General features: G+C 37.8%; 1 protein-coding gene across 1 annotated transcript in view; it reads left to right on the forward strand.

The window, feature by feature from the left end:
• USP7 (ubiquitin specific peptidase 7 (herpes virus-associated)) overlaps positions 1-21,293 on the forward strand; it is a 25,305-nt gene extending 4,012 nt beyond the window's left edge. Inside the window, exons 2-17 of the mRNA XM_010083046.1 lie at positions 2,004-2,202; positions 3,578-3,716; positions 4,426-4,514; positions 5,217-5,325; positions 9,814-9,944; positions 12,772-12,826; positions 13,378-13,458; positions 13,552-13,642; positions 14,462-14,544; positions 15,499-15,608; positions 16,820-16,976; positions 18,147-18,291; positions 18,892-19,022; positions 20,082-20,216; positions 20,416-20,517; positions 21,159-21,293. Coding sequence (XP_010081348.1) covers positions 2,004-2,202; positions 3,578-3,716; positions 4,426-4,514; positions 5,217-5,325; positions 9,814-9,944; positions 12,772-12,826; positions 13,378-13,458; positions 13,552-13,642; positions 14,462-14,544; positions 15,499-15,608; positions 16,820-16,976; positions 18,147-18,291; positions 18,892-19,022; positions 20,082-20,216; positions 20,416-20,517; positions 21,159-21,293 — 1,892 coding nt within the window. The remainder of the gene's footprint in view (positions 1-2,003; positions 2,203-3,577; positions 3,717-4,425; positions 4,515-5,216; positions 5,326-9,813; positions 9,945-12,771; positions 12,827-13,377; positions 13,459-13,551; positions 13,643-14,461; positions 14,545-15,498; positions 15,609-16,819; positions 16,977-18,146; positions 18,292-18,891; positions 19,023-20,081; positions 20,217-20,415; positions 20,518-21,158) is intronic.
• The last annotated feature ends 15 nt before the right edge of the window (positions 21,294-21,308 follow it).

Genomic DNA, 21,308 nt, shown 5'->3' on the forward strand with positions numbered 1-21,308 from the left:
GGTTTGAGGTATGTGTGATGCAAAACTGGTTCTTAAATTAAGTGTGCTACGGATTTTTTTGGTTCTGCCTGGAATCAAGTTTGAAAGCGTGCAGCTCCTTTGGCTGCAGCCCGCCTGGCTCTTGCTTGTACAAGACCAGCTCTCTACTCTGTGAACAGGCAGTGCGTAGGTAAAATGGGTAGGGAACAGTTTTTCAGTGGGTGACACACTACTGGCTAGCTACACTTACATGTTGGGAAAAAGAGGAGAAAAGAATCATTTGAACTCTGCCGTCACTGGGGGAGCTGACAGCACAGGGCAACGTGAAGGTCAGTGCAGGTGCAGAGGAGAGATGAAGCTGCTTTCTGCTGTAGTACAGTTACTTTCAAGAGATAAATGGGAATGCTTAGGACTGTCAGTCCATACACAAATAAGATCAACTGTATTGGCAAGACGAAGATCAGAAGTAGGACAGCTGCTGGAAAATAAAATAATTTTGCGAGGGAGGAGAATGAGATGTGTCAAAGCTCCCCAGCAGTTGTGGACAAAACTTGTTAATTTTCTGTATTGAAGTGTATAGTCTTCACAATGTTGCATGTTGTAATCAAGAGAGTTTCATTTTTAAGTAAGCTCGCAACTAGGGCTCGCCTGTTTTTAAAAGAAAAAATCATTTCACCACCATCTCTGGTACCATGCAAAGCTTTCTGAGCGAGCGGCTGCTTTGCGTGTACAGAAATAATGCATGTGTTGTATTCCGTGTGCCTTGTCACACAATTTCGCAATCCAATTTCTGGCTTGGTGTTGTAGCTTGGTGCTTTTGGTTTCGGGTGGCCCTGCACATGTGACATACCTGTTTCAGTCCTGTGTCACCCATGGGTGGTGTGAGAATGGCAGTCTGACTGTGAGCTGCCTGCTGCCCTATACGCTGCTCAAACCTCCTTACACCCAGTAGCAAATCTTGCGGTGTTACACAGGTGTTAAGTTGGAACCACAGAAAAGGAGGGAGTATCTTGTGCATATTCTGTACTTCATCCCTGCCCTGTCAAATTGTTGGGATAAGTCAGAGGTTTTTCCTCTCTATGCAATATGAGGCATGTCACAATAAAGAGAGCCCAGCCTGGTGCCTTCCCAAAGCTGTCGCCGTCTCCAGCACCCTGTTATAGCTGTGTACAACAGAAGCAGAACAGATTGTGGTATATGAAGAACTGGGGGTGTGGGAAGAAGGCAAAATTAGTTTAATAGTGTGTATCAAAGTAAGCTATTTAAAAAAAAAAAAGTCTCATTTAATTTTGTTTTAGACCACTAAAAATCTCTGAAATTTTCACATGCGACAAAGAATACAGGACCCTGCTCTTGTCAAAGTAAACTATTTAAAAAAAAAAAGTCTCATTTAACTTTGTTTTAGACCACTAAAAATCTCTGAAATTTTCACATGCGACAAAGAATACAGGACCCTGCTCTTGAGCTGTTCTTCAGCAAACTGGTATGAGATCTAAAAAACCCAACAACCAACCAATGGGGTCCATCTGTTTTGAAAAATATACTGTTGCAAGCATAAAACAACTAAATGGTCACTTAGTATCAACAGGGCAGTTGAACAGATTGTGAAAATCCTTTTCACATCTTGTTTCGTGCAAGGAGCTAACTTAAACTGGGCTGTGAAGACACTACACAGCAAGAAGAGTGGGCTGTGATTTACGTTGTAAAGCGTTTGATGTCTCTGTCTTGCTGTACCCACTGCTTTAGAATTAGTGCTAAAAGAATTATTTAAGAAAATAGAGTACAAAAGGAGTGCGTCTTTCAATGCTCTGTTTTCTTGAAGGGTGTTGCAGTGTTTTTCAAAATGAAAAAATTGAAATTTCAGTTGCTAAGGAGCTCAGTGCCTCTCAGGGTTTGGGGGTTTTTGATTGCTTCCAATATTGCACTACATAAAACATGCTCATGTTGCATGATTTTTAAAAATTACATTTTGGAGTGAAGACCATCAGGTTTTAAAAATAATTTTATGTGTATGTGTGTTACAGATACAAGTTGGCGATCAGAAGCAACATTTCAGTTTACAGTTGAACGCTTCAACAGATTGAGTGAGTCAGTTCTCAGTCCTCCCTGCTTTGTACGGAATTTACCATGGAAGATCATGGTTATGCCACGACTCTACCCGGACAGACCGCACCAAAAAAGTGTAGGATTCTTCCTTCAATGCAATGCTGAATCTGATTCCACGTAAGACCCCTTTAATTATTGTACAAGTCCTCATTTGATACTAGTCAATCCGTGTTGCAAGAAATACAAACATCTAAAAAAATTATTTTACCTAGCTTTCTGCAAGAGAAAGGAATTCTTGCAAGGGTTTGAGTCCACTTTTCCCCTACCTTTCTAAATCCCAAAGCATAAGAGTAATCCTCTCTTTAGGAGAAGCTGAGAGTAGCTTGTGTAGCTGCAAGTTTGTGGTAAAATTAAGATATATTTCTGTTTGATTGCTGGGGGGGGGAGGTCTTTTACAGTTTTCTTGGCATGGGAAAAATTCTGGGTTTATTTCAAATGAGCAGGTAACTGCTAACAACTGAGGCAGAGCGGTGTATGAGGTGGTCGTCTCCTTACTTGGAGTTCGTCACTCTTCAAGTGAGATGCAAACATGTACATGTTCCTGGAGTCCTGCATGCAAATGAAAATTGGCTATCTTTGCTTCTGTAAATAATATGGAAATTTCAAAAGATAAACACAAGTTTCTGGGGCATTACTGCAGCTCATCCAGCTAGAGTGCAGACCCCACGTAGGTATTCTTTCTGTTCTTGCACCAAATCTCACACGTGGTGTTGTGTTCAGTATTATTCACTCTGAATAATAAGTTGCTCTTTTCCGTTGTTTTTGTAATCTAAAAGATGAGTGCTCAGTGCAGAAGGTAAAGAAGAAAGTTGTGTCTTAAGTAGTCACAAGGGAAGTGGTTCACGTGCAAGTAATCCCAGGAAAAGGACAGTGTAATCTTCAAAAGCACCAACCAAGGGGCAGCTGGTGGAGTTTAGCAAGCAGCAGTGCCACTGCATGAGGCAGTGACGAGACCTTGTCTGGAATGATACTTGGTCTGATCGTCTTGCACAAGTGGAATGAATTTGAACAGGAATGGTCATAAAGAAGCGCTGCTGAGAAAATTAGAGTATTGGGGAGTTTATCTTGTGGGAGGGAGGGTAGAACCACCTCCTCCTTTCCTTAGCCAAAGGCTGAGTTACCCACTCTGTAGACACCAAAACTACTTTGAGTTGGCCTGTCCATCTGCACTGAAGTAGATTGGGAATAGCTCACCTCAGAGAGCAGTTAGCTTCTTAAACCACCGTTAGCTGCAATTTTCGGACACTGTCTTAACAACACTGTTGCCCTAACAAAATCTCCATTCCAGCATCACATTTATAATGTGGCTTCAGAAAACCTCAGGGATTCATGCCCTCAATAACAATTAAGCAATTCCTAACATCTAATAAGGAAAAAAAATTCCTGTATGTGAAAGTAATTTACCAAAAATTCCTAATAAAAAAAATTATTTTAATGACTAGAAAAAGCTTGGGTTTGAATGAGCTTTGAATATTTCTTCTGTTATTTATAGGTCATGGTCTTGTCATGCACAAGCAGTTCTCAAGATAATAAACTACAAGGATGATGAAAAATCATTCAGTCGTCGTATTAGTCACTTGTTCTTTCATAAGGAAAATGACTGGGGCTTTTCCAACTTCATGGCCTGGAGTGTAAGTAATTGGACACGTATTAATCTGTTACTACATAGGAGCAGTTTGCACTTGCTCTCCTGAATACTGAGACACCTGTAGAAAAGGGTTTTTTTTCCTAAGCTGTTACTTTTCTATTATTGCTATAGATTCTTTTTAATTTCTTATAAATTTCTCTACTTAATCATTGTAGATTGCTTTTACTTACATTGTGGTTTAAATATTCCCTCATTATTATTTTCTGCTTATCTGAATGCTTGTTTTTTGTTTTCACTGTGTGATAGTCGATGTCATTCTAAAGCAGCTTAGATTTTCTTGCATTTCCATGTGTTCTTTGTATATGTGTACAGATATTTAATGCCCTAATAATACTATTAAGGCTTATTTTGAACTGAGACAGCTTTTTAAGCATTCTCAAAGATTGGACCCTTAGTTTTCAATCTGTCTGGAATATTGTCCAGAAGAACCAGAGCCTTTGATTACCAACACTTATTATCCACAGACATTTGAAATAGTACTGCAAAATGTTTCCTGTATTGAGACATTAAAAAAGAATTAAAATATATTAAGCTGAAAAACAACTTTGCTGGTGTCCTTCAGTTTTTCTTCATCAGTTTATAGTTACTGATAGCTCAGGCTTGGAAATTTATGTGGTATCTAACTGGATGCTTCACTACGGTCATGTTGCAAGCTCCAGTTTTCATGTTTGTGTGTCATTCCTGTTTTACAGGAAGTTACTGATCCTGAAAAAGGCTTTATAGAAGAGGACAAAGTTACTTTTGAAGTCTATGTTCAAGCAGATGCTCCACATGGAGTAGCGTAAGTATCTCTGTTTAAAAATAAAATTATTAATTCTAATATTTTTATGTTGCTTGGGATTCTTCACCCGTTTTGTGTTATTAACATTTGTGGCTCTCATGAGACATTCTCACTTTGTCACCTTTGATTGATGAATTCTCACATGGCAATATTTTTCATTAGTCATGTAGACATTTTTGCACAGGTTAAACTTCCGTTTCCATTAGTCAGCATAATGTTGTGGAACTTTAACTTCTGCCTGAATTGAATTGTGATTTAACACCTCTGCCAATCTAGCCTCAACGTTTCTGATCTTGCAGCTGATAAGGGTTTTGGACACAGGGGGCTCTGCTATCTAGCTTGCCTTGGTTTACAATTGTTTAAAACTGCCTTATTTGAGTCATGCTGCTTCCTGTCACTTGTAAACAAAGCGCTTGTACTGAAGTGCAGACTTGCCTTTAAAAGCGCGGCTCTGGGTTCCAGTACGCTTTCATAATACATAGTTTTTCTGCCATATAGAACATCTTTAAAAAGAAAACCTTACAAACTCCCAAAGCATTTACTTGCAAAGACTGGCAGGCAGTAGTGAAGTGGAGTTTATTTGAACCTTAAGTAACAATGAAGAGTAGCTGATATCCACCAGCAGCGTTACCTTAGAATAAATGCTCTTTGTTATAGTTAATGCAAAACTGTCTTGTTTTGAACCACTTAATTATTTTCTAGGTGGGATTCAAAGAAGCACACAGGATATGTTGGCTTAAAGAACCAGGGAGCAACTTGTTACATGAACAGCTTGTTACAGACGTTATTTTTCACAAATCAGCTACGAAAGGTAATTAATATGTGAAAGAAAATGAGATTGCTAGTTGAAATACCCAATATTTTATATTTACAAATCCTTCAAAACAGGTCCGTGTGTTCCTTTTGCCACTTTCATCCTCTTAAGAGAAGTCGTGACTTAGATGGTGATTCACATCTTACCTGAGGCTGAATGCAGGAAGCTTCCTTTTATAGTTGGTTGAATATAAGCTTTTGGGTTTCTTTCTGAAAGCAGCCAGACAGAGTACCTGGTGAAGACCTGAGCTTAAGGGGTGGTTTTTAGCCTGCATGATGTGTTAATGTTGCTATGAATTGTTGCAGGGGTGGGGGGACGGGACAGGAGGACTCTACATCTTGCAGATGAGAGATGGAAGTAATTTCCTTTTCTTGAAATAGCTAAAATAGAGAAATCAGTTATGAGTTCTCAGCCCATAAACAATGTAAAAAGGTAAACGTGTGACCTTTGTAGTTCATTTGTTCTGTCTTTTATATTATGCAGTTGAATTTTCTGTTACCATGGTTAGCATCTTTGTAATGATGGAAAGTGTTATAATTTCAGTAGTTTAAACGATTTTATATTTGCTTCATTCATGAGTTTTTTGTTTACTGTAGATGTTATTTCTTTGCTGGAAGGAAGAACTGCTTTAAATATCAGCTTAATAAGTATCTCATACAAACCCAGGATGAAATACACTAGATAATGTATCATTTTAAAATAGTGCAGGAGCCTGAATGGGATAAAAATATTAATGATGACTTGGTATTGGAGGTGGCTATCTGGAAGAGGGGACGTACTTGGTAAAAAATGTTACTTGGCACCATTTAGTTTATTGGAGTGTCCTATTGATCCTAATTCATCCTTTTGCACATTCCTGCACTTGCTGTATCTCTCTTGGTGAAAATGAACTGTTCTGACTTAATGCTTTCTCTGGTGTATACTAGTTGTTACATTCCCATTAAGCTTTATTTTCTCCAAAACTTCCCTTTTTAGTGTACCTACTTTCCACTGTCTTAGATTTTCTGTCATCTGATTATTTATATCACTGTGGCCTGTAAGTGTCCCACTTGGGAGTTCTTTTTTCTCTTTTGCCATGTGCTGCTTACTCTGAAGCATTGCAAAAAATAGCATGTGAAACTGCAGTAGACTGTAACTGAGATCTTACCAGTGCCGTGTTACAAGAAATAAATACTTGACTTTTTTACGTGATACACCTGTTTCTTTTTTGCAAGAGGTATAATTTACTCATTCAGTTTATCATTCATTATAATGCCTCTTCTTTTCTCTCAGCACTCATACTGTTTGTGCATTTTATGGTTTTGGACAACTTCACTTTACTCCTTGAAAGAAATATATGTTTTTATAATAGCTACATCTAACCCAATTGAGTCGTTTCTTTCAAGACTGTCTTGTCAGTAAATCAATATGTACCATGAAGTAATCTTGTGCTGTGAAGAAGAAATTATTTTTGTGATACAGATGTGTTTCAACTGAACTAATCTTTTCAGGCATTCCACTGCACTTCTACTCCAGCCCCCAAATAAATACCAGCTTTTAGGGAGTGCTGATGTCTGGATAGTGACCGTATCAGAAAGCTTGATTTACTAGCTGGTAGCTGCATCCTCCTCTATGGAAATGTTACTGACCATCAGCTGAAATGCCCAACTCTTTGCTCATTCTTGACCCCCTACAAACAGAATAGACTACAGTGGTAGTTTTAGACAATTTTAATAGTTATTTGCTATTATTGCAGATAAAGAAGGATCAGTAGTTGTCTTGTCTGAAAAAAATGAATTTCAGCAATGTTTTTAATTTCACTTTGAGCAAACTTGTTCTTCTTAAAACTGAGTAAAATAAAATGTGTAGTATCCTTAGTTTGCTTATCACCAATTCCATTATTTCTGTTAATCCTCCTTAGAAGAAATAATGATTTCTATTGCAGTTATTTAGAGCTTTGTTAACAGAGAAGTTGCAGGCAGGAGTAGAGCTGGGCAGGCAATGAACAATAGCAAAGGCAAGCACGTACCTATGGCAGGGCGGGCTCTAGTGAAGCGTGGGTGAGGATTGATGGAGAGGTCTTTTCTTCTTTGCTCTGTTTCCAGACAACAGATGGGAGGTTCTTGAGTATTTGAAATGAGACCTCCCTTTATTAGCAATCAGGTGGCTTCAGTGGTAGCGAATAAAGCAAAGGAACTTTCTCTTCAGAACATCTTTGTCTGTTTATGACTGGTAAATGCATGCTTAAATATAGCCCACCTGTGCAAGGGACAGTGGTAACTGCCCAAATGGGTCCAGGTTTGATCTTGGACCGTGTTACATGCGTCTTCCCAGGTCTGTCATTAGTGCCTCCAGCCAGTCAGTGCTCATGGCTGCATCCAGTCCATTTAAAAACTCCACAGGTTCCCCTGAAAATCATGAGAACATTGCAGAATGTTTATTTAGTTATGCTAAAATTGTAAATACTGGTCCAGTACATTTCTCCCTGGTCTGGCTCTCCTCAATTTATACAATATTTTTTACCTTACCCTTGGAATTTCATACACAGTATTTTCTTCCCTTCTTCAAGTAAGTGTCTTGACTTTAAGCAGTGTGTTCAAGCTTATCTGTAGCATTCTTTTACCTTGTAAATATCTAAATTTTTTCTCTCATCTGTCTCTTGCTTATAGCCATTGCCTATACATGTCCCTGTCACTCTTTTCTGTTCATTTCCTGAGGGAACTTCTCAGGTGTTAAATTAGAGATTCTGCTTTTTTCAAATGGATCAAAATGCCTCACTCCTTGATCTTGAGGTCAAGCTTTCAGAGTTTGGGAGGATAAGGCATAAGAATAAAGGTTTGTAGGAGATTGTATGTGCTTCGGTACTACTTACATACACAGAGTGAAGAACCAGAGAAAAGCTATGTGTTAAATGCTTAGCTTGTAGTAACACTTTTAGAATTTCAGAAGAAATAGAAACGGTGTGTTTATTCAATGGCAGATGGAATGTAGTAATCATAAATTATTCTAAATTATTATTTTAATATTACTTGAGAGATATAGGAAATGAATTAATTGTGTAGATGGTGTATGAAGAAACAAAATGTCTTTTATTTCATCTTATTACTGTAGCTATTCTGCTGATATTTTCTTATTGTATTATTTTTCTAAGTGTTTTATGTTGCTGTACTTTTGAACAATGGATATTCAGAATTGGAATAGGAAACTGACCGTGCCAACTTCTTAACAACTTTTTTTTTGCCTTTTTTGTTTCTTACTTTCTTTTCTGTCATTCTCTCATGTTCTTTTTGTATCAGTTTTGTCTTTATCTAGTGTGTGTCTCATCTGGTTCCATCACCTTGGTACTGAGTTTTCATATAGCAATGAGTGTGTTTCCCCAACAATTCAGCTATGTACTGGAAGTACTGACCTTGCTCTGTATGTAGGGAGCTGAAGTACAGGATGAGTTAGAGGTGCTGGGCACCTCTGAGATCTTTGGGTGATGCAGAAACCGAGTGAGAACTACCGAGATGCAGCTTAGCGCTTCCCTCACAGAAATGTATCATTCCCTGTTGTTTCACTGGCAAAAATTCACGTGGCAATTTTTCTGCTTCCTACCAGGTTATTTTCTCATGTACTACTTGATATTTGGAGTCTTTATTTTTGCATGTGGTGTTACGTGATCTCCTTCCAGAGTTGACTGTTTTCTTTTTACATTCACACTTTCTAAATGAGCATCTCTCTGTAAATCCCTTTTCTTTGCCGTTATTTTTCCCTAGGTACATTGCTGTACATTTTTTAAAAAGTAAATCCCTTTTCAGTGTCTGTTGAACTCTCGTGGTCCCTGTTTGGTCTATTTGTAATTTCTTGTTCTCAGTCCTTCCCAAATCAGTCTAATCAGTGAATTGAATTGTTAAGCTGCTCATTTGCTGGACAGTGATGACGTTAAGTAGGAATGGAATGTATCGGAGAATCTCAAAGCTTCCACTGACATCCTTCTCCTCCACATGGACCGTTTCTGGTTTCGGTCACTTGTTGCCCTGTATGGTTTCATGGGTTTGGTTCTCTTGGTTTTTGTGTTGGGTTTTTTTTCCCCCACTGTAGATTACAATATTCACAGATAGCCAAGCTACAGCACGAAGCTGAAGTTACTTTCAAAAGCCTCTGGTATTGATCAGTATATCTGGTCCTGCTGTGATGATTGTGTAGACATACCAGGCATGATGAGTTGTTTGAAGGTGTTCAGTGCTTTAGTGCATTTACTTTTCTAGGGTGGAATAAGGGAACTATTTAGATAAAATAACCATGAATGGAATCCATTGCTCATGTCTTTCTAACCGCTGTGCTCTAGGAAGAGTCATTCCAGATAATGTTTTTATGCTACAGTATGAGATTTTTTTCAGAGTCTGTTGGAGTGATGATTAAATGGAGTTACATGAAGGAAGTCACTGAAGAGGAAAGAATGCCTTAAACAATATGAGCGATAATATTTTCCTTAGATACTAATTAAACTAAATGCTTTTTCAGGCTGTGTACATGATGCCCACAGAAGGAGATGATTCATCCAAAAGTGTTCCTTTAGCATTGCAAAGAGTGTTTTATGAGCTGCAACATAGTGACAAACCAGTTGGAACTAAAAAGTTAACAAAATCTTTTGGGTAAGTTTCAGAAACTTGGACTATTTATTGGGCTATTATAGGCTTCATAAAACTTTTCTTTAAAAAGGTTTTATTTAAATCAAGCTATTCTTAGAGAGGTGCAGAGATGTGTTAATATAGCATTATGTTAATTGCTAGCTTTTCTTAGTTTACTTGGACAGGTTTTTCTTTTTAGTCAGAACTAAAGACTGCTGATCCAAAAGTCAGGTTTTTGTGGGGAAGGGAGCAGTACAGAGTCAAACACAGCTGTTAGCAGCAGGGTTATAATTTACCTGTTACCTGAAAATGGGTGATGCATTTAACTTAAGTAAAATTTGGGACAATAAATGTTGTTGAAACATTGCACTTGATGCATTGTTGATGTCTTTTTAAAAAATACAAATCTGTTTTAAATTCAGAGAAGTAGCAGTAATTTGCATTCCCGTATTGTTAGCTCTGCATTTATGACTGTTGTAACATTTTCTTGTGACATATCAAAGATGCATGTATTTTTGCCTGTGCACGATTTAGAAGCGTTTAATGCTGTATTCGGTTTCGTGATTGAAAGCTTAAGAGGAGTATCTGCTGCATGAAGTAAAGGTGTCAGAGCGCACACACAAAACAAGTCTTTGCATTTTCCTCATTCTAGCCCCCTCTTTTCCTCCATAAAACATCCACAGGAAGGCTTGCTCTTTATTTTCATTTTTGCCCAGTATCCAGTTCACTGACTGATATTTTTTCCAGTCTGATGGTGCTGCTTGTGAGATGGTGTTACAGGGTGTAATTTTAGATCTTGGAGTATCTAGACGTAGAATTGTACGATATAGCTTCTTTTAGGGTGTTTGGTTTTGGGGTTTTTTTTTTTTTTTTTTTTAACTAGATGTATCAGTTGAGTACAAGTTAGGACAGAAGATTAAGATTAGCGTAACCTTTATGAGGTTTTTCTTTGCATGTTGTGTAAGCATGGAGTAGGATTTTATCAAAAATTGTTCAAAAAGATTGTATTTTACATCACTTTGTTGCACTGTATTTGTAGACTAGTCTTTTATAGTAATATTTACAAGCATTTTTTTATTTAAAAACAGGTTAGGAAGTTTGTATCATGTTTTTCACATAGCTGTCTTAGTGTCCATCCCACATCTTCTGCTAAAGCTTGTGCTAGTGCTCTGTGCTGATAAGACTCTTGGTAGCCTTGCATCTTTGTAACCTTTCCTTTTCACCTTTTGGGGGAATTTAAAATCAGTAACCTCAGTGTTGTATGTTTATCTGCTCGTACCATCTTGCTATTAGCACACTGTATATTTAGTTGTCAGCGCTCTTGCTGTCCTGTTACACTGGAAAGACTTGCTGATATCATAAATATTTCATCTTGAGTTAAGATCCCAACTGTGTCATCTTCAGCATTGTAAAGAGACCTTTCCTGAGGGTATTGCAGATGCTTAATTTTGTAGCTGAGAGCAAGGTTTTAAAAATGTGTTCATGCCTGCCTTCATTCTTGGGAAGGAGTTTTTGAATATGTTTGAAGATTTGGTCTTCCCCCATCATTAGATCAGAGAGGGGTGGTTTCTGACCTTGTCAGACCTACCTATACACTGTGTAGAGCATAACTTTTTACTGGGTACTGTGAGTTTCTGACTAAATTTGGCTTCTTTCGGTAGAAAGTGATGCTGTTGTCTGAAGGAGCCCTTTTTTGTCCTAATATTAGTATGTAACCTTTTTCTTTGATTTTGTCCTTTAAGCTGGCTAGTGTTTAAAGCCGAGGGAGTCAGGAGGTTATTCTCTGTTCCAAGTTACCCAACAGGTCACTTCATTCAGCTTAAGTGTGGACCCCACACAGTTGTTTTGGCACTTTTGGGAGTAGCATGCTGCCATGTGACAGTGGTGCTGAGTCACTGAGAAGAGAGCAGGAGGAGAAGATAAAGTCAATATTGCTGCTGGCCACCACTGCGCTTGTGGCTTCAAGGACCGAGGTTGAACCTCATGCTGAAGCTAGAGCCTACAGTAAATGTGGCTTATTTCATACGGTTTGGAGTGATGACTGTTGCAAAAAGAGTTGTCAGGGACTTAAAAAGCATTCTTGAGTTTGTGTTAGAGAGTTCATAGGAGAAAGTATTTCATGCTGAAAATAAAAACACTTCATGCTTCTTTTTTGTTGAAGGCAGCAGTGCTGAAAGCTCTTGTCGCAGCGTGCCGCACTGGCTGCGAGGCGTTCAGGGACTGCTGCTCTCGCCCCTCCTTTCACAGGGGTGTGTTTGCACGTGGACAGCTCAGGAAGCTGGATGCCTGCTTGCATCCTTGGAGTTACTGTGCATCCAGGATTAACTGTTAAGATGAGCACAAAGCCAGTGTTTCCTATAAATCCATTTACTTCCTTTCATGTGCTGAAATAATCCCTGAACGCTACGTGACTGCACCTGAAGGGCCCTGGGAAGAGAGGCAGCTAGAAGCATGCTGCGGAAACCATTCCGACAGCACTGAATTGCTCCCAGGCTTTTTCTTAAAGAGTTTTGTGACGTGAACTGAGACTACGTTGTAGACTGGAAGAACTCTTCTGCTAGCAACAGCCTGGCCCTTGTCCCTTCGTCTGGCTCCGGCTGCTTTCCCAATCCCCGTCCCCAGATCCACAGAGAGGGCAGGTGGGGACAGAACAGCTGCCAAAATGTCCCACAAGTTCACTGGCCCTTCTTCCAGCCAAGTAAATGCTACGGAACTAAAAAAATGTGTGCATCAGCCAGTACTAAATCTCAGAGTCTTTACACCTTGCTATGTATTAAATTCACAAAAATGTCTTTTGAGCTGTGAGTTTTCTTCAAAATATAGTAATTTTGTGTTTGTTTGCCTTACGAAGGTGGGAAACTTTAGACAGCTTCATGCAACATGATGTCCAGGAATTATGTCGAGTGGTATGTTTTTACTATTTCTTACTGATCTGTGATGCATAATGTTGTCTGTTGATATTGTGTATATAGAATATAGTTTAGTAATAACCCTAGTAATACCAGCACTGATTAATTTAAATTAGGTCTCTAAGACATTGAGTTTTTGCTTTGGTTTATTTTTATTTTTTTTAGGAAAGGGGTTGAATGTGGCCTTTTGTGAGTGAGGAATTTCTAAAGGATAGGGAAAGTTGAAAATAAATGGAACATAATGCTAGTGGTCCTCATATAGCCATGGAGAGAAATGCATTTTTGAAGATGGAAATGCATCATTCCATTTGTGAGGTTTTCCAGACTGAAAGAAGTGTACCTGGAGTAGTCGAGTAGTCCTCAGTGCAGTTTTTAGGGGGAAGAGGAAGATTTAAAGGACTAGAAAGGACAACCCAGTACGAACAGACTAGCATTTCATTTTTATGCAAGTGACTTGGAGATTAATCAGTGAACTAGTCATCTCTGTGTTGATGAATAAAGTCAAAAACTGCAAGTCCATCCTATGTAAAAACTAATTTTTCTTTCAGCTGCTTGATAATGTGGAAAATAAAATGAAAGGCACATGTGTAGAAGGCACTATTCCTAAATTGTTCAGAGGGAAGATGGTGGTATGTATTTAATCTTTCTTTTTTCCTAAGTAATTTAAGTTAACTGTTACTTGTATACATAGAAATACTGTGTTTTTTGGTTTTTGTTTACAGTCTTATATCCAATGCAAACACGTAGACTATCGATCTGAACGAATAGAAGATTATTATGACATCCAGCTAAGTATAAAGGGAAAGAAAAATAGTAAGTGATACATTGTGATATGCAGCAATCAAATACTTCAAAATGTTGGACATTTTTTGTGCCTGTTAATTTCAAATGGGTTTGTTGGTGCTTAGCACTTTGAAATATCCTTGCCTTAATTTCAGAGGAAGGAGTCTTCGATACCTCACTGAAAAAATTTTCTGCAGAAAATGTTTTTGCTTATGTTACCTTTTTTCCCTTCTACCATTTCCCTTCCCTGCTCCTTCCTCCCTAATTCTCTTACCAATATCTTTTCATAAAACTCTGTGAATTTTAGGTGTTTTCCTAGTGTCATAAAAGTACATACTGTGCTATTGTGATAGGAGTAGTGTTGTCACAACAGCTTATAATTTATATATGAAGATGAACTTGGAGGAAATTGATTCTTATTTAGACCTGACCATAGTAATAAGCAAATAAAAAGAACAAGCTAATCGGAGCAGCGTAACAATGGTCCCTTATCGTCAGTTTACCAAGTACTTGGCATACAAGACATGAAAAAAGACGTGTAAGAGTCCAGCAAATAGTATCATCTAGCTTGATACATAACAGTTGCAAAGTGAGAATACGAGATTTGGCAGGCAGTTGTAACTATGTGATTTGTTGATATTCTTATGTATGCCCCTACAATTTGGTGCATTTCTTGACATTCTTAAGCAATATAAAACTTTTTTTTTTTAAATAAAGACAAAAACGTTCAAACCAAACTCTCATGTCTTAATATGTTGTTTGATTAAAAAATTGTTAAGCCTCCAAGCTAGAGTAAACTTACATTTTTCTTCCTCCTCCTCTACAATTCCCCAATCTTCTTTCATTTAGTTTTTGAGTCCTTCATCGACTATGTTGCAGTGGAACAGTTGGATGGTGATAACAAATATGATGCAGGAGAACATGGCTTACAGGTATTGTCCTTTCTTAAATTTGGTTTTAAATTTTATTTCTCTGTCCTTGATAGAATAACGTTGCAAAACCCATTCTAGGTTGTATCAACTGCTTTTGGTGATTTTTCTCCTTAGACAAGCTTTTATGTAGCTTCTCTTAGTTGCTGTTAGGTTTCTTAAAATGGAGCTTGGATTTTAAAACAATCTAATTAGCAGTGAGTTTTATATCTGTATGTGTTTTAGTGACTAGAATGGTTAACTTCTCTACTGATCTCAAGACTGAGTTCTTCCTTGAAGAGTAATCTGTTCTTCTGTGTGTCTAGTAAAAAAGCAGCATAGCTCTAAAAGTAACTTTAGAGAGGTAATTTTTGTATCATCAACAAGAACACCAAATGAACCCGTGGAATTTTAAACATTTGTGTGTGCACATGTTTCTGAGCTTTTCAGCTGCACTTTGCTGCACCCACTGTAGGAAGCTGAAGTCCTTTATAAAAAATGTTGTTTTACTAAAGCTTGCTTCTGCAGCTTCCATATTCCAGGTTTTGTCAGTAATGCTCTATATATTCTTTAGCTGTTAGGAAGGTACAGCACGGTAGCCAAATATTTGTTGGCAGGATAAAAAGAATGTGAAATTTTTAATTGATCAAAAATGAGTTTTCGCCTCCATATTTTCTTTTCATATTATTTGTGCAGGTAACTTGCTCTTAATGCAGTGAGGTGTTGAGATGTGCTTGTATGAATGGCCTACATTTAAATGAACCGAGTTCTCATGTGTTGTTGGAGTAGCTCATAGGAGGGCTGGTGAAGTGCTAAGATAGCTCACTTCCACCTAAGTTTTGAAACGTTCTTTGGTGCGTAGTGTGTTGTCAAGCTTATAAAATACAAGTCGATAGGAAGAGTGTCTGCAGCAAACAAGTATTTTGAGTTGCTAAAAATCTTGCAATTTCAACCCTCTATTTCCTTTAAAATGTCTAGGAGGCAGAGAAAGGTGTGAAGTTCCTAACATTGCCACCAGTATTACACCTACAGCTCATGAGATTTATGTATGATCCTCAGACTGACCAAAACATCAAGATAAATGATAGGTAAGGTTTTGTTTTTTTGTTGGGTTTTTCCATTGTAGAATTTGGACCTGTGAATGTTCTGAGAGAGTTGGGGTTGTTTAGCCAAGAGAAGAGAAAGCTCTGGGGAGACCTTTTAGCAGCCTGTCAGTGCTGAAAGGGGGCTACAGGAGAGAAGGGGAGGCACTCTTGATCAGTGAGGGTAGCATTAGGACAAGGGGTAACGGTTTTAAGCTGAAAGAGGGCAGATTTAAATTAGATATTAGGTAAAAATGTTTTCCTGTGAGGGTGGTGAGGCAGTGGCCCAAGTTGCCCAGAGAAGCTGTGGATGCCCCATCCCTGGAGGGGTTCAAGGCCAGGCTGGATGAGGCTTTGGGCAACCTGGGCTAGTGGGAGGTGTCCCTGCCCATGGTGGGGGCGGGGTGGAACTAGATGGTCTCTAAGGTCCCTTCCAACCCAAACCATTCTGTGATTTTACCAGAAATAATTTCCCAAAATCCTAGTTTTGGTTGAACTCCAAGAGGAAGGTGTGTTCAGTCTCACGTGGCGGAGGTCCCCAAAAGGCACACTGATTGAATGCTAAGGTTATGAATGACAGATTGAATACTTAAATAGTAATTTGTAGCTGTTGCTTTGAATATGAAACAAGTGATTGCATCTTCTGATGCTTCGTGGAACATTCTTTGTGCCGTTTGTGGAAAGTTGGTACTTTGCCAGAGGCTGGCACAAGAGTAGGTAGGATGAGTAAGTAGTCCTCTGCTTTCCCTCCATCTATTTCCATGCCCACTCACCCTAAGCAGAGGCTGACAGTTTCTCAAGGAGATACATTGTTGGTTGTAAACTAAACCTGTATTGCAACGATTTCAATCTTCAATAATGTTCCAGTCCAGTGGTACCTGCGCTAGAAAAGCTCTACTTGTGCACTGGAAAATAACTGGTTTTGAGCTTTTCCCTTGACACAGTGAATCCAGAACAGCACTCTTTCAGCTGAAGTGCTCTTACCCTTGTTACTGAGGGCATACTTTTCCAGAAGTGCTTATGAAGATTATTTTTATTCCATATTAAAACCATACAAAATCTGCCACTGTTTGCAGTATATCCTAGATAGAACTGTCATTGTAACAGTAACTCTTTCACTTTTCATCACGTGCTTTAGGAGTAGTTACTGGTGTCCTGTATAATAGCACGTCTGTCTTAACTACAAATACAACTGTCTTAATTCTTTTCAAAACTAGGTTTGAGTTTCCTGAACAGTTGCCACTAGATGAATTTTTGCAAAAAACAGATCCTAAAGATCCTGCAAATTACATTCTTCATGCAGTCCTAGTACACAGTGGAGATAACCACGGTGGACATTATGTTGTTTACTTAAATCCAAAGGGGGATGGCAAAGTGAGTATTGAAAAGCACCTAAACTTATTTGTGTTTTTGCAAAGATATACTTGCAGTTTTCATAATGGGCAAATCTTTGGAATTTTTGTTCCCTAACAGAAGAGCATGCTGGTGCACTTGATCATACAGGGATTTGACTTCTTCATGTAGTTCTTAGCTTGATATTCTTCCAATTATGCCTGTTCTAACATATTTGGGAAACTTACTTTGTATTTACAAAATGAAAACCCAGCAGCCTTCCTATCTAGCTCTTGCTCTTTAGGGAAGAGCCTGCATTTGGAGGCATTAAAGAATCAATTGGTGCCTTACAAGGAGTAGCTTCATCTTTGCTGTTGACTTGTGGCAAAAGACTTTTAACTAGGGGAATCCCTTCAGTTGTGTGTGTATATGTGTTGATGTTCTACTGCAATCAGATTTGATCCTTTTATTAGTCTGACTATGCTGAAGCAAACATGAATGTTTCAAATGTTTCCGTGACTCAGAAATGCAGTATCTTTGCTTGTCCCACTGTTAAAGGTTTAAGGTGACTTGATTGGATCGGGCTTCTATAGGTCAGGTGCCTCTTCCCTTGAGTTCACTGGTTTTGTGTGTACATGAGTGTTCACAGAAAAAGTAGAAGTCAGATTTTGCTGTGAATTTGTTGCTCTTTGTCTTTCATTCTTAATTGGCTTTTTTTAATTCAAAATTTGCTGTAAATTACATTAAATGTACAAATAATTGTTAGATATCATGTGCTTTTTATTTTATTTTACAACAAATAAGGTCAATTTTCTGATTTGTATAGGAATGTTAGATATGTGAATAACAGCCTTAAGAAAAGGTTCTCTGAGTAATTATTGGGCTTTTGATATTCAGTGTAAAATGTTCAAGTATTTCGGTAAAGTTTTGGTTTTTATGGCCTTCCTTATGCTCAGCGCAAGTAGCAGGTAGCACAAATTATACTGAACTAGATTTTTTTTTTAAACTCGTGCTGCTTGAAGAACAATTTTATTTACTTCAAAGAGCTGAAAGACATGCCAGAAATAGGATTAATTTGTCCCTGCCCATGGCAGCTGGATTGGAACTAGATGACCTCTAGGGTCCTTTCCAGCTCTAACCATTCTGTGATTCTATGATTCAAGAACAAGTTTTTGTGAGTAAAATTATATTTATATAAAACTTTCTCTCTAGTGGTGTAAATTTGATGACGATGTTGTATCAAGATGTACAAAGGAAGAAGCAATTGAACACAACTATGGAGGTCATGACGATGACTTATCCGTACGGCACTGTACGAACGCGTACATGTTGGTTTACATCAGGGAATCAAAATTAAGTATGTATACTCTGCGTGTGTTCCAAGTTAGATTTACATACAGGAATTTAGGGCTATATTTTACTTCTGAATTGTTGACAGTCTTCCTATACAAAGGGGCTTTTTTAGTTATAGTTGGAATTTATAGATTCTGTGGGATCAACCAGCCTTCCTCTCACTTTTGGAAAGCATGTGCTCATCTAGCGTCATCTTGTCTTAGCACAGTAAGGCAAGATTGTGTATCTGCACAGTGCTTCATCTTTGATTGTTTTATAGGATGGGAAAATTAGTGAACTAACTTCAGTGATGGAAACTAAATCCAGTTGTTTATGTAGATCTATGTATACTAAACAGAATGAGGGGTGGTAATTTTTTTTTTTTTTAATCATGAAATGAATATTTAATTCAGAAGTCTCTGATACATATTTCATGGAAGTAGTGCATTTTGGCTTAGGCTAGAAAATGCTTCTTTTGCCAAAACATGATGATATCAACCCATGTTTTTAATTAAAAGATGAAAAAAGCAGGTTTTAACTTCAAATCAGAGGATAGTCAAGTGCATATGAAGAAAACCCTGTTTGATGTAAATCTTGAAATGACATCACAAAATCTGCTTTGTAGGTGAAGTTTTGCAGCCTGTCACGGACCATGATATTCCTCAACAACTTGTAGAAAGGCTACAAGAAGAGAAAAGGATAGAAGCTCAGAAGAGGAAGGAAAGGCAAGAAGCTCACCTCTATATGCAAGTGCAGGTCAGCTTTTGAAACAGATTTTGCCATTAAAGTTCAGAATATTGAGCCACCCAAGACAAACCTTTGTGTGTTTTTGTGTTTGGAAGTAGTGTTTGAAGTGAAATTATTATTTTAGTGCTTGTGAGTATATTTACGTATGCAATGAATCCTAATGAAACAAACAGTACTGTATGTTATAGACATTTCTGTTTTCTCTAGAAGTTATGTGCTTGCAAGTAAAAGTAGTAAGTTCAGGTGAAAGGAAAAGGACCAGGTTATTTTACATGGCTGCCCTGCCACTGCACTTTTATCCCTTTCAGGAATTATTTTCTAAAATTAGAATGTATCTAGCCATAGGCTGCAAGCCTGGACTACTGCCAAACTGAGCTCATCAAGTAGAAGCAGAAGGAGAGAGTGCTTATATTTGCAATTATCTTTTTGGAAAAGCCAGATGGACTAGATTGTTATGAATTGCCTTAAGGAACCCTGTTTATGGCTCTTTCCAGAGCCCATCTGGCAGAAGAAAATAGAACCCATTTTCTGCTTGCCTCCGTGTTTCCATGTGTCTTCTTTCTGGTGTTCATAAGTAGAGATATTGGTGAAGTTTAGCTTGTTCTGCATCGCACGTACAGTAGAAATGTTTTCAGTGGAGAGACTGGCAGAGTTGCACCATTTGTCTTTCTGTTAACAAAGAATGCATGGGAGCTGTGGGAGATATAGGAAACGTTTTAGGCCGGCCTCCTTGCATTACACCGGTAAAATAATTATGTAGCCTTTTTTTAAGTGCCAAGATTGTTAGAGAACATGTTTCTGAGATTGGGATCTAAGTGCAACTGGTTTTTAATTGTTCAGGATTTGCAAGAATTAGTGTATTTTAATTACTTACACTGATTTGACTATCAATCACAACTTTTTAGTTTCCTTATAATCTGTATACTTGCAGATTTTCTTCATGAGAACATGAGTAGTGTTAGCAGCGTGCCACTATCCAGAGAGCCATGACGTTGCATAGTAGAGCAGGTTACATGCATTGTGCAGCTGAGTTAGTATGAATAGTAACCTTTAAATGTAATTTTTCAGATAGTGGCAGAGGATCAGTTCTGTGGTCACCAAGGCAATGATATGTATGATGAAGAAAAAGTGAAATACACTGTTTTCAAAGTATTAAAAAACTCCACGCTTACAGAATTTGTTCAAAATCTCTCTCAAACAATGGTAAGTTTTCTGTAGATGAATGCCTAGCTGTATGTATTTATTTTATTCCATTATGGTTGCTTCATAGTCTTTATCTTCTCCATGTATTGTAAGAAGTCATAATTCAGACCTTTGAAAACAGAAGATCTGTTTGGATTTAATAAGAGTATCTTAGCCTTTTTAAAAATTCGTTTCCTGTCACAATTTTTATTTATTTTAGGGATTTCCCCAGGATCAAATCAGATTATGGCCAATGCAAGCAAGAAGTAATGGAACAAAAAGACCTGCAATGTTAGATAATGAAGCAGATGGCAATAAAACGGTAAATATTCATTGATAGAGGACATTGTTTCTGTACATAACCCATGATTTTTAGTTCTCTTTAAGAATCTGTAACTTTGGGACATAGATTTTTTCATGGTTTGAATTTAATGTGTACCTGGTATAGTTTGATACTTGAAAAGATCTGAGATGTAGTGGATTGATTTGGATAGGAAGGAAGAGTGTGCTGCATGATTTTTCTTCTATGAAAAAGCATGATCATTATTTTTATGTTAAATTTCAAACAGCAATGTCTTTTTGAGTCCTCTGTTATTTGGGCAAAAACTCTACGTTTAATGAAATGCATTCCTTATAATGTAAAACATTGTGTCTAAATACCATAAAGACCAGTGACTGGTTTCACTGTCCTGTTACATCTAAAGCAAAGTGATTTTCTTGCCAAAATAAAGATAGCTGGAGGTATATTTTTTAAATTTGTGCTTCATTAAATCTGTTTTGGTGTTTTTATATCTGCCATTGTTTCTCTTAATGAACTTCATAAATTTCCTGTCATTAATGCAACTTAAATAATTCTCCCGCTAATACAATGTCATAAGGTTCTTGTATCTGATGAAAATGCAGATATCAGGTTATATTATATTGTTGAGAGACTTTTTTCTTCTTTCACATCTTTCTGCATAGATGATTGAGCTCAGTGACAATGAAAATCCATGGACAATATTTTTGGAAACAGTAGATCCAGAGATGGCTGCTACTGGAGCGACGTTACCCAAGTTTGATAAAGATCGTAAGCATATATATATTTCCTCTGAATAAGAAAGTGGACAGGCG

This window comes from Pterocles gutturalis, unplaced genomic scaffold, assembly GCF_000699245.1.
Source record: "Pterocles gutturalis isolate BGI_N339 unplaced genomic scaffold, ASM69924v1 scaffold16620, whole genome shotgun sequence".
NCBI lineage: Eukaryota > Metazoa > Chordata > Aves > Pterocliformes > Pteroclidae > Pterocles > Pterocles gutturalis.